The following is a 14130-nucleotide window of genomic DNA, read 5'->3' on the forward strand; positions in this document are numbered from 1 at the left end:
CCCCCAGATAAGCCTCCACAGCTCAAGCAGCAGAGTGGGGAATCAAACCCGGTTCCTCCAGATTAGAGTGCACCTACTCTTAACCACTACACTACTGCTGCTCCTGTGAGGATAAGGAGCTGCTTGCCTTGAAAATGCCCTAGCACAGTGGTGGCGAACCTTTGGCACTCCAGATGTCATGGACTACAATTCCCATCAGCCCCTGCCAGCATGGCCAATTGGCCATGCTGGTGGGGCCGATGGAATTGCTAATGAGTAGCATGACATCTGGAAGTGCCAAAGGCTCTGCCAAATTCTCCATGGCCAACTAGCATGAGAAGTTGTTTTTGCCACCAAAATATATATCTTTATTTTCCTTGACGAGGGAATGTGTTTTGAGAAGGGGCTTTCCACATGAAAACAAGCACACGTAGGACTGTACCACTTTATGGTTTCATGTGGATATCTATGGATTGGTTGGCTCTGTAGAATCTTACTGTGTGATGGCTCTAATTGCAGGAATATGTGAGGCTGCCTGATACTGAATCTTCCCAGTTCTCCATCAAAGTCAGGAGTGTCTATTCAGACTGGCAGCTGCTCTCCGGGGTCTTAGGTAAAGGTTTTTTTTCATCACCTGCCACCTGATCCTTTCAGCCGGAGATGTTGGGTCTGAATCTGGAGCGTTCGGCATGCCAAGCAGATGTTCTATGACTAAGCCATGGCATCTCCCTGAAACAAATGTCATGACATGTATGAACACACATAAAGAGGGGAGGGACTTCAATGGGATATAAGACCATAGGGTCCCTCTTCCACAGAAGAGGAGGAGGAGAAGAAGATTTGGATTTACATCCCCCCATTCTCTCCTGCAAGGAGACTCAAAGGGGCTTACAAACTCATTTCCCTTCCCCCTCACAACAACCACCCTGTGAGGAAGGTGGGGCTGAGACAGCTCAGAAGAACTGTGACTAGCTCAAGGTCACCCAGATGCCATGTGTTGGAATGTACAGGCTAACATGGATTTCCCAGATAAGCCTCCACAGCTCAGGAGGCAGAGCAGGGAATCAGTCCCGGTTCCTCCAGATTAGAGTACACCTGCTCTTAACCATGACATAAAGACATGGTGGTGTAACATACATAGACACTTAGATAAATTCAGGCAGTAGAGTGTTGAGAGTCCCAAAGGTTAATAAGGAAGTCCATGTGATTGGCTGGAGAGAATTACAGTGTGTTCTTAGCCTGTGTACTGAGAGTCTTGAGGGGAGAACTGATTGAACACCAGAGTAAACAATTGTTTTGTTGTAGCTCCGTTCTCTGGAGGCTGAGGGCCAGTTCTAAGTGAGCTGAGCTACTTTGATTAAGTGCCAGAAGAACGGATATAAATTAGGGAATCTGTGCCAAGGTCCTGGAGTTAACCAGGAACACTGATTAATCACACTGGTGGCTTGGTTGATTTTCTCTGAAGAGAACCCACCCAGATTTTGGGCAGTGAAGCTCCTGAAGGAGAGACTGTTTTAGAGTTAGTGTTTGAGGAACTGTGTAGGTTATACTTACCCAAGGGAAGAAATTAATGTTTTGTTATCACATTATTTAGAGAGCCAAACAGAAAACTGAACACCTATCCTGGTAGGTCCTTAGTTTGTTAAGAATTTAAGTGACCATAATAAATTGAAGACCTGTTTGAACCTTTTATTAACTGCAAAAAGATACTGAAACAACTTGTAAAATAATAACCTCTCAGAAACCAGTTTCTTGAATATAATTTCAATTTTATCCTTTGCCAGAAAAGCTTCTTGATTTATTTCTTGTAAATAAAAACATTTGATTCTTTGTTTAAACTTTACAAGCCTCTGGTGCCAAGTTATTATTTTTTTTCCTACTGCAGAGAAAAAATTATTTTGGTGCCCCTGTAGAGCTGCTAATCATCCTTTCTGTCAAGTACCCCAGTTGAACAACTAAAGACCATTCTTACTGTTTAATTTATAAAAGTAGGAAAACGTGAATACACATAGTCTAAATTAAAGCATTCATGCTACTGCATTGCATATTGACAAACAAGAGTGGCTCAGTCAAAGCATAACTGACCATTGGAGTTTTGGAGGGGAAAATCTCCTTGGGGCACGAGTCAGTGGGAAGGTGCTTAAAGGCACCAATGACCCTCCCTCATGTCATAGGTGGCATGTTTACAACCATTCAATACTTACAGTAGAACAGCTTTTCATGTGGAAGAGGCATGACATTTCTACCAATACCTCCAGTACAGATCCCTTGCCGAACTTTTTCCACTACCAAAGATCTAACAAACAAAAATGTGGGTGGTTCGTTGGTCTGCATCAGAAAGAGGAAGCTGGAATGTCTCTCTCCTCAAGGTTTGTGGATGGTTGGTAGCCTGCCAGTAGATAGTACCAGATGTAATGGAGAAGACCAGTGGAGTTGGAGACTCAGGCGTGTCTATCAAGCAATGGGCACATTCTAGTTTGGGCTGGCTGAGTATCCAACACTACCTTCTTTGTCTACTTTTATCTTACTCTTAGTCCCAAACTTTGTAGTAAACTTTTTGGAAATGTATTTGATTTGTATTTTAGGTGGAGCTATTTCCTATAAGTTTACATGTGAATTGGATAGTTGAGTTTTTGATATGGGCAATCACAGTGATTTAGTAAACAGCCTTTTCCACCTAAAAACATTTCATTCCATAACACCTTATCTTAGACTTTGTTGGGAAATGTTGGTCTGCTTCACTAAATCCAAGGAAAGGGCAACACAGTGAACAGGGCAAATGTCAGCAGATTTACAACCTTCTTTCACTGAAGTTACTGCGCTTCAAAGGTTGTAGCTCTACTTATGATGACACTGTAGGATTCTCTTGAGCCAGGCATCAAAATCAGCTGAAGAACACCAGTAGACAAGTGTGCAAGCTACTTGAATCCAATTATGCATTTTCAATTTGTTAGATTTCAGACAGCTAAATTCCCTTATCAATAGTTTAATTAGAAACCCGACAGCACTGTCATTTATAAGAGTTCGCCATTCATACTTGGCACAGGCCCTTTCCACGCTACAGGTTTACTCTACATTAATTATTTGAGGCTGCTCCATATTCTACAAGTTTTCCACACTGTTGAGCCCCGTAGCACGGATTAGTTTTGCTCACTTTCTGATTTGCGCCACATCTGGCCGTTTACCCCACTTTTTCCCTGCCCCTGGATGTATGTAAAGTTTTTTCAAAAACCCTGGTTTAACTCCAGATGTGTCCGGCTAATGTGTAAAACATTTGTAGCTGCTCTACTTTCAAGGTGCCTGCCTAAGCTGTGAAGCAATTCAACCCAGCCAATCAGAAGGCACTACTGAATTGGAGTTGCGCGCGCAGATTTTTAGGTTTCAATTTGCTCTCACTTGCCTTTTACTGCTCCTCGCAGTCGGTCATGCTTTCCATTATCTCTCTGTAGCACTCACTGGATCAGCAGGAAGGGAATACGGCTCATTGTTATGCCGTTTACTCGGGGGAGGCTGTCCATAAGAGGCAGAGAGCCCCCCCCCCTTTTGATGCAACCAGTGTGTACTTCGGAGATTCTCTTGTAGAAGGAAGGGGATTATCTGTTACAGTGGAGGGGTGAGGGCTATCCAGGGGTGTAACGAGGCAAACTGGAGCCCTGGGTAAAACCTGAGTTGGTGCCCCCTCCCTGGGCAGCCACCCCACCACAACCCATTTTTGCACCAGGTCATTGGTGCCAGCAGGGGGTGCGTTTTTAGACATATCGGCATCAGAATTTCAGCATATCATCAGGAGACTGTCCTGATGCTACCCTCCAAATTTGGTGCAGTTTGGTTCAGGGGGGCAAAGTTATGTACCCTCAAAAGGGTAGCCCCCATCTCCTTAGCTCTCATTGGAAAGAATGGGGCAGTCTCCTAAAGAGACTCTGAAAGTTTTGAGACTGTGCCTTCAGAAATGTGTCCCCCCAGCCTGCACCCCCCATTGACAACAATGCAGTAAACTCACTTCAGAACAAAGATTCGTGGGCAAATTTCTGGGATGTTCCTGCAGGGGGCACATTTTTGGACGTATCAGCACCAAAATTATGGAGTATCATCTGGAGACAGTCCTTATGACACTCCGCAAGTTTGGTGCAGTTTGGTCCAGGGGGCCCAAAGTTATGGACCCTCAAAAGGATAGCCCGCATCTCCTATTAGCTCCCATTTGAAAGAATGGGGGATGGGGCACCTCCTTTGAGGGTCCATAACTTTGGTCCCCCTGGACCAAGCCTCATCAAACCTGGGGGGGATCATCAGGGCAGTCTCCTGATGAAACCCTGAGTGTTTTGAGACTGTGCCTTCAGAAATGTCCCCCCCAGATAGCCCCCCCCTTTGGATGCAACCAGCCTGTACTTTGGAGATGCTGATCTAGAGGGGGGCGGGGGAGGAGGAGGATCCAGGCATGACAAGCTGGGGGCTGGAATAGACGGGAGGGTAGATCAGAATCACCAAGATAGTTAATAGCCCCCAGTGAAGTGAGAATACTACAGTTATTTTCATTAGTCTTGGAGCAGACAGAATTTCATCTCAGAGAAAAATAGCCAGGTCCTTGTTGCTTTTTCAAAAGACACATTCCAACCAAGGATGTCTTGTGCTCAGTTGTGGAGAGCCACTCCATTGTAAATGAAAAAGAACTCTGTACATGCTTTTGGGTTGCCAACAGATCTGCTGGAAAATGTCCTTTAAAAAAAAAAGTCAAGGCTTAATGTGTGGGAATGCGGAGCACAAGCACACGATAGGCAATTGAAAAGACGCTGAGATCTCGTTATACCCCTGCGAGAAAGCACGAGATAATGGTAGCCAATAGGAAGACAGGAGTGTCATCTTCTCGTTGCCACGTCACGTGGCAACGCGTTCGAAAGTACCCGCCCCTGCACGGCACGACAGCCAATCAGGACATCCATGGCAATCGAGGGCAACAACACTTTGCGGTAGTGTGGAAATGTCGGCTTTCTTGAATCAGATGCAGGACCGGATACCTTCCATGGAATGTGTTTGCAGTGTGTAAGAAAAACTCTGGTTGCTGCTCCACATAGCATTAATCCACATCTACTTTACATTTTCTGCCAGTGCGGAAAGGGCCACAGTTCAAAAGTAAACATCACTCCCTCTTGTAACTTCTCTGCTTTGAGTTATTCCCTCACACAGGCACACGCACAAAGCAGGTTTTAATTTCTTTATAAACCTTTGGGATGTACATTTGTACAATCATTTGGGCCTGTAGGTAACTAGCACTAGACAAATTTGAGATCTTAAATGTTCCGCTTTCTGACTGGGCAGATAATATAAATAAGCAGGCATGCTAGCTTTGTTGAGTGTTACAAACTGTAGACTTTTTTTAGAAATATGTTCTTTCTGCTTCCCACAAAATGGATGCTTCTCAGAGGGTTTTGGGATCCATCTTGTGTGTCAAGCTTGGGCAGGTAGAAATAGCCCAGATACTCCCTTGGGTCTAGATGACTCATCAAATTTCTCCTATCTGATTGTTGGAACCCCAGAAAAGCAATCAATTGTTTGTCTCTGGCTTTCCTGCCAGCTTACCTTGTACCTCCTTAAGATTCATTTTGAGGTAGAAATATTAGTCCTTTAGCCATTCACAGTGGTGTATTCAGTGGTGGGATTCAAATAATTTAACAACCAGTGTCGGTGGTGGGATTCAAATAATTTAACTGGTTGTTTACAAGCACCATTTTAACAACCGGTTCTGCCAAAGTGGTGCGAACCTGCTGAATCCCACCACTGGGGGTATTTGCCTAGGGACAAGGGGAGCACCAAGCATGGGGATGGAACCCCGCCCCAAGGCGGGGGGTCTCATTTACCCCCAGTATGCCTCTGGCCATTCATAGTGTGTGTCTGTGTTCTGGATCCATGTGTGCACCCTCATTTTCACTATGGCTCTTTTGCTTGCTTCCGGAAATGCTGGCCATTTTCCTTTTCAGCTACACTTTCCCTGTATAGCCCTTCAAGACTGGTAACTATCACCCATCTTTGAAACCATATCTAACTCCCTCCTCTTTTCTTTTGGTCAACTCTTGTATGCTTTGTGTCGGTATGTTCCATTGCTTAAACTATATTTCTTGTTTTACTATTTTGTTCTTGAATAAAATCAGTTTTAATTATGCAACTGCCTGCTCATTTGAGAGTTTTCACCCCAGACTATCCTGGTATACGTAGGTTAGCATCTCAGTTACCCTCTCTTGCTCTCTTCTGTCTCCAACTAATTCCTCCAACTGAAGTGGAGTCTACTTATGGACAGCCCAATTCAGATGGGGGCTGAAAGCTCATAGGGAGTGGTGGAGGGCCAAGCAGATGCATTTGATCCATCCACTGGTGCAAGGGGCACCCCCGCTGGAGGAGGGAGCAGAGGTGCTGGCGCCCAGCCAAACCTCAGCTCCATGGTGATGAAACCCAGAAGTCTAGGCCTCCACAGAGCAATGCCAAATGCCGGTGTCCACTTGGACACCAGCGTGGGGTGGTGGCGGGGTGTTGACATTCCAGCTCAGCAACATCAGCCCCCGAATCTGCAGACTCACACCACAAAAAATTGCAGTTGTTTGTTTGACCTATGGGGCCATTTGGGGGGCAGGAGGGTTTTTTTGCTTTCCCTTCTTTCTGCACTTCCTGATGCCCCTTTGGAGGCTGTGTAGTGCTGCCTTCACCACACTACCTCTGGCCTCCGTCTTGATTGTGCTGTTGGGGTAACAGGCAAATTGCTTGGTACTCCCCTTCTTCTTGGGATCATATGGAAGGCAACAAAAATGAACGGTTTTCAGTGTAGTCCTATTCAGAGCCCGTTGAAATCAGACAGGAGCCCTTTGGATAGGACTGCATTGTTACTAAGTCTCCAGTGAGCTGGATTCAGCTATAATCTAATTGTCTAGTTTTCCTACATTAAAACATCATAGTGTCATCCCTACGTACCATCATTGGTGTTGAAGGATATTGCTCCCTCTGCCCATGAAAGTATGTTAACATTCAGCGCTCGCGACTAAGAAATGATAGTCTTGTGGCATTAGCAAATCCACTGCATAATTAGTTGTGTGATTCAGAAAGGGCAGGATAATATAGCTGCCATTTTCAAGACTCAGCTAAGTGAAGAGGTTGATGGAGTATCATTTGCAAATAGGTTTTAACGCTGAAGGGGGCTCTTCCCCTTTGATTTGCTGACAGGGTACTGAGAATGAATGGTCTCTTCCCATGTATAAATCAAGTATTCTGCCATAGTGGATACCTTTCTGGAACCAAATGCTCTTCGTGGTTGATGTTTGTTTTAGACAATTGGCGTTATGGACCAAGTGTGTCCACAAAACAGCAGGAAATCCCAAAGTATTTGCTCAAAAGAAAGACAACCCTGAATGTAAGACAACCACCCCTGTACACATACAAAAAAGTTACTGTCAATCGTAACTGTGAGTTGTATGCCAATGTTAGACAACCCCCTCTTCTTTTTTGATGGGATGCCTGACAAAAAAGCTAATCTTATATTTGAGTTAATACAAGATCTGCTAAGCTCAAAGGTTTGTATGTGTATGAAAATTCCAGCTATTCTCTGAAAGTCGGGGCTTTAAAAAGCTTTTACTCTGACTGATATTCTCTGGTTACTAAAATCTGAGCTTTAAGGAGAAGAACAAGCATTTCAGGAATTCCGGTAAAATAACAGCATTTAACAACTCAGAAGGGGAGTTTTTAATGTTGTTATAATGATTTACTATGAGTGTCCTTCACTTATTTTTCCACTGTTGAACCTTCTCCCTCCAGATACTTGCAACTCTGTTGGACTCTTTTATGATTCGAGTTCTTCAACCTAATTGTTCTCCTACTTGTCCTTCTGAGAAAGAGTGGTCATTATTTTTCCCACATATTTTAGTTCAGGGTTTTTTTTTCATATAACAAAACAACAGGTGTTTTTTTTTAAAAAACAAATTCTGAAACTGCTATTCATCCCATCAGTATATGGAACCTGAATAGTTACAAACATCTATTAAGCCATTGTTTTGATTCTTAGCATTCTTATACAAACGACAGAGATCATAATGCTGATGTCAGATTTGCAGCCTCCACTGTTTATGTCATGGGTGGGATTGGACTAAATTTTCTAATGGAATTTTCCTCCCTTCCTCCCCTCATACTGCAGCCCACTGATCTCCACAAAATGCTGCTCATGAGGGCCTAGGAACCTTGAGCAGCAGTGGCGTAGTGGTTAAGAGCAGATTTACTCTAATCTGGAGGAACCGGGTTTGATTCCCTGCGCTGCTGCTTGAGCTGTGAAGGGGAATTCAGATTAGCTTGTGCACTCCCACACATGCCAACTGGGTGACCTTGGGCTAGTCACAGCTTCTCGGAGTTCTCTCAGCCCCACCTACCTCACAGGTGTTTGTTGTGGGTGGGGGGGGGGAGGAGATTGTAAGCCCCTTTGAGTCTCCTTACAAGAGAGAAAGAGGGGAAATAAATCTAACTCTTCTTCTTGAGGAACAACTTAAAAGGGTTGAAGGGGAAATCAGTGGAAATTGATAGGATCCAACCCTATCTTACCAATGGGCTCTGCCCAGAATAGGGCGGTTACAGATACAGTTACTTCCTGTAATTTTTATCTTCCTTGGTCAGTTTGTTACACCAGTCTCCATTTTGTCCTGCGAACAACAATGACAGGCAGATTAGACTGAGAGAAAATGGCTCACTCATGGCCATCGCGAGCTCTATGGCGGAGAAGGGATTTGGACACAGATCTCCCCATTCATAGTCCAACACCAGTAGACCCCACTATCTTTTGTTATAACAGAGATTAGCAAGCCCCAAGTCTCCAGTCTGTCAGGTTAATGGCTAGTAACTAAACATGTGGCATGAAGTTGTCATACCACGGTTCCCTATCCCCACTGATGGCAGGCAGTGGAGTGTGGGAGGAGGATACAAAATGTTGTTTGCTCAGATGAATAATTTTCTCCTCAGTTCCGTTCCTAGCTCTCTAGGTCAAAACTTATTTTGTCGGGTGGTGTTAGAACTATCATAAGCTGTGCAGAGTGATAGTAGGTTGGATGTATTGTAGAGGTTGTAATATCAGAGCATTCTGGTTATTAGAACTTCAGATCTATCTATAATTCTTTGTTGTTCCCACATTGGGAGGGAAAGCCTGAAAGAGGCTTTCAACTCCTGGGAGGAGGAAACAATGTAATTTTGTCATGCCTTTTTTGTTTGTTAGGCATGATGGAGAAAGAAAGGTTTCCCATCTCCTGTGGTCTCCATAATGTATGTTCTGTATAACATCCAACTTCAGCCTTAAATAGGAAATTAGTCTCATTGAACCAAGTGGCATTGACTTCCAAGCAAATATTTTTATTATCAAACTGCAACCCTGCTCTTCGCTAATATCAGCAAAGTAACATACATGTAATCATTGTCAGTCAACTTATGTCATTGTTCCCTGTGAGATGGCAAAGGATAACTGGAAATGCTGAATGGCAAAGGATAACTGGGAATACCTGTTGTAGTATCAGAATGGCCATATAGTAGAATGAACTGGAGGTGTATACCTTGTGTGTTTTTCCTGGGCAGTATGGATTTCACTTTGTGACTTTTAATCCATTGTGTCTCTTTTTATTCTCTCTTCCCCCCCCCCAGCACAAATGGACCCACGTGGCCTGTCTCCCAGGCAAATTAAAAGCGACAGTGATGACGATGACCTGCCAAATGTGACCTTGGATAGTGTTAATGAAACTGGATCCACCGCCCTGTCTATAGCCAGAGCTGTTCAAGAGTAAGTATCGGGTTCTCGGGATTATGTCAAAGCAGCGGTGCCTAATGGAAACACCAGGTCATGTGGTGTTCTCTAGATACGTTGCCCTATATCTGCATCTGTAGAGCTGCCGGACCAGTTCATTTGTTAACAGTCCCTTCCGTACCTCATCACGCAGTCTCTATAGCAAGCTGGAAGTGTGTGTGTGTGCCCATGTCTGTGCGTGTGTACACTAAAACTTGCAGTTGGGATATGATTTTCAGTGTCTCTTCCTTTTCCTCATACTAGTTCTAGAACTGGCATATATTTTGATAAAGCTGATTTGTGTATTAAAAATAACCTCTATAGCCATTAGGGCAATGTAGTGAATGGATGTTTTCTAGAGGAACAGATTTTAAACTTTTCTGCAATGCACCTTAAAAAGTACTGTAAGCCTATTGAATTACATTTTTAAGTGATCACAGTTTTAATTTGTGTTCAGAAAAATGGTGGCTGTAATCCAGAATTTGTGGATGTTCTGAAAATTTCTGAGTATATTTTGGTGGAGTATTATATGGACAGCAGACAGCAAGATAATATTATGGTCATGCCTATTTCAAATGTGGTGGATAATCATGTGGGTAATTCATGTAACTTACTCAGTCAGTGATTTGATTCTCATGGTGGATGAGAGAATATCTGTCCTCTGGTAGCTTGGAATATGTGAAGGCTAAAATATATGATATATAAGGAATACTTTCCCCCATATAATCCTCCATAACTCTTCCCTTATTATTTATTACTTATTTTCTTCTTTTATACCCTACTACTCTCTCTAACTGGCACTCAAAGCACCTTAAATTATTGCCCTCTCTCCTATTTTATACTCACAACATTTCTGTGAGGTGGACTAGACTGAGTGTAGCAGGGTAAAAATCCAAACTCCTCCTCTTTTTCTTCCTCGTCTTTGAAAAATTGAACTGGTTCTACTAAACTCAGGGTCACTGAACTGCCAAAGGGGAATACCACCTCCAGTGCATATCAAATCCTATGTGTGTTACAGTAAAAATCCAGATCAGCCATCTATGCTAGGTAGGGGAATCTGTGCAGTAGGAAAAAACCTGGGATGTGTATGTGTGTGGGGATAATTAAAGCTACAAATGCTTTGCGCAGTCTTGTCTCCACAACGATCAATACAGAAACCTGTGGAACAGCTGCCTCAACACTGCAAATCCAGTAGCAGATTTAACCATAAGTATGCAAATACAGTATATATGTATCCCCGCACACCACTTTTCTGCTTTGGGAAATAGTGTTACTGAACTACCGCTGACCTGCTTTGGCAGAGTTTTTGCTCCTTTTCTTAATTCAGCAGTGAGTTCACAGACATTAAGAATGCTGATTTTAGGAAATATTAATCCGTCAGCAAAAGAGAGAAAGTGTGTCACTGGCGTATAGTTATAATATCCCAGGGTTAGGTCAGAACTTTTTTTTTACTGCCTCAGGCAAGGCTGTCCCCATGAGAACAGAGCATGAATATCAGAAACGAGCCGGGATGTGGGTAGCATGACATTATCAGGGCGGGAAGGAGGTGCTGAAAGCAAGCTTGCTGGGAACAGGTGAGCGTAGGAAAGGATTCAGAAAGCCTGAGCAAAGCACATCTATGCTACTCCAGGAAGCAAAGATAAGCAGGCTCTGTATCCAAGATGCTCTACGCCGGAGGCGTTTCCCAGCCTTCTACAAGGCAATTTCTGCTTCCTTTTTTTCAGGACTGCTCAGTGCCAGAGCTCAAGGAGGGAAGTCCAAGTATCTTTTTGCTAAGCTTGTATAGTTGCTCCTGGTGAGCGACAAACAGAAGAGGACTATTGCCTTTGTATCCTGCTTGTGAGTTTCCTTTAGGCTTCTGATTGACCACTAGTCCAATAGGATGCTGGAGTAGATGGACTTTCCCAGAGCCTTCCTTCACATATATTGGGTGGTAATTTTACCTCAGGCTAGAGGAAATTTTTCCAGTCTATGGAATCTTCCTCCAATTAAAAGGGCTGTTACCATGGAGGAAGAGCCACAACTTTTAGGAAGTCTCTTGAGACTGGAGGAAGGCTTTGAACACTGCTTAGTACAGTGGTAGGATTCAGGCCACTATCTGGTAGCAATCCTTAAAACAATCCTGTAAGGTAGACTGATATTTATACCCTTGTGTTGTTGGAGTAGTTTGCCACCTAGCAATCTATTGAATAATTCAAGCAGATGACTTTTGGATCAGCATATCAGCCACTGTAGTGAAGCTATAGTGTAGCTTGTGTCAACATTCTGAGGGAGACAAATCTGGATGGTATAAGGGTTTCACATTAGTGCTTAATGTCTGAAATGAGAGGCATCAATCTTCCCTTGAGGCATCCAGTTGGCCTGTAGCTGGGATGCACCCTGATTTTAGACCCACAAGTAATTTCAGCAGATTTGATTTAAGGAGAAGGAAAAACTGTGTCATGGAGAGAAACCCAACCCACCATGACATCCCTCTCACGATGTCAGCCATAGTAAGAGCAAAAGCTACCAGACCACAACCACACAGCCTGGAAAACTGACAACAGCCAGTTGATTCTTCCCATGAAAGCCTTAACAAAAATAAATATCATTTTTGTTGTTGTATAGCCTTTGGGTATGGCTATGGAGTGTCATGAAGAGCTTCTGCACGTCTGAAAATCTACCACTATACCACTGGCAATGACCACAGGAATGTGGTGCGGGGGGGGGGGGGGATGAAAAAATCTGGGAGGTGAATTGTTTTACTGGTTCAGTGACCACTGATACATGCACTTTGTGCTATAATTCGACATTCAGCTATGGCTGGAGCAGTTTCAGCTGGCTTGCAGAAAACCGCCCCAGTGGCGGAATCAACTTCAGAAGGCTTTTTGAAGTGGCCAAAGCAGCATCTCAGGCTTTCTGGTGGAATCCACACAGGCCAAATATAAAGGGTGTAGAATGTTATATAAACCATTTGGGGGGGGGGGGGAAGCGACTTTGCACAGGTGCCCGTTCCTGAAATGAGTTTGGCCCGTTTTATTCCGCTGAACCTGGGATTTTAGAAAATTGCTGAACCAGTGATCCTTTTGCACAATCCCGAGTTGGAGGTGCTCCTGCACGAACACAACAGGAAGGAGATGCTTTATTTCTCTCCCTTTAGGTCTTGTGCTGTCCATCCTCCGGGAGAACCTGCCCTCCTTCCATTCTATGCAGGTTGCCCAGCAGGTTAGGGGCAGATTCTCTGAGTTCCCGACAGTGTGGGTGTGTGTAGAGGGGTGGGGCGGGGCGGGGCGATGAACTTTCAAGACCCAAAGCTGGGTATCTGACGAAAAAGCTGATTTTCAAACGCTCATAACCCCCTAAATCTCATTGGTCACTAAGGTGCTACTGGACTCAAATCTAGCCGAAACATTATTGGAAACATTCGCAGTCTGTAGTTTCGTCACAGCTCTAATACTAAAACTGTTTGCCTCAAATCAACCTCTTGCAAAAACAGGTGGTCGTTTTGTATCCTGTCTAAATGAGTATAAATTATTGGAGAACAATAATTCAAGACACAGACGCTTTCCACACAAATCCCCCAAAATGTTTCTAAAATGTTTTTAATCCCCACCTTTTTTAACGATTTATGTCTGCATTCACCCCCTCCAAACAATTCCTGGCTAGCATTTTGTGATTTTTTGCCTTTTATTCTGAGTTCATCATGTGGAATCGCTGGTTCAGTGCTTCACAGCAGGGTTCTGCGATTCTTTGTGCCTTCTACACTCGCTCCTTTGAAAATTACACACACACACACACCCAAATTGAACAAACTCTGCTCAAATGCTCCAAACCCCCCCCCCCAAAAGAGGCAAGCAGCGAGCTCACAAAATGGCACCAATGAAGAAGTGCAGAGAAGGTTGGGAAATGTCTAAACGGATCCCACAGGTAAATGAAGCCATTTTTAAAACATTCAGAGAACCGTTTTAAAAGGGGATTAATTTAAAAGGTTTTGAGACTGCAAATAAAAAGTTTTGGGGTAAAAACAGTGTGGAACTCCACAGGGGAAACATTTTATTTCCCGCTTTAAAATATTTTAAAGTGTCTGTGCAGAAAGGGCCACAGATGAAATATTCTAAATGAGAATAAATTTGTCATAGATACCTCAACAGCAGCAGAATATCTTCCCCCTGCCGGACAAGTCTCAGTCATCTCTTCATTAATGAAGTGACTGTTGCAGAAACTGCGGTTCCAAACTGCTTTCTGTTTTCTCTCACTACATCTATTAGTCAAATTGAGAAGAGCCTCTGGTTGCTAAAAGTAAGACACTGCCCTGCACTACTGCAGCTGTCTTTTATTGCAGGAAGTAGCATATCAGAAGGGGATTACAGCAGGGATTGTAGAAA

At 43.7% G+C, this 14130-nt stretch overlaps 1 protein-coding gene across 1 annotated transcript in view; it reads left to right on the plus strand.

Annotated features, from left to right (window-relative positions):
- KLF12 (Kruppel like factor 12) overlaps positions 1 to 14130 on the plus strand; it is a 309284-nt gene that overhangs the window by 204294 nt on the left and 90860 nt on the right. The window contains exon 7 of the mRNA XM_048494118.1: positions 9628 to 9763. Within this exon, the coding sequence (XP_048350075.1) occupies positions 9628 to 9763 (136 nt within the window). The remainder of the gene's footprint in view (positions 1 to 9627; positions 9764 to 14130) is intronic.

Source organism: Sphaerodactylus townsendi, linkage group LG04 (genome assembly GCF_021028975.2).
Source record: "Sphaerodactylus townsendi isolate TG3544 linkage group LG04, MPM_Stown_v2.3, whole genome shotgun sequence".
Lineage (NCBI taxonomy): Eukaryota > Metazoa > Chordata > Lepidosauria > Squamata > Sphaerodactylidae > Sphaerodactylus > Sphaerodactylus townsendi.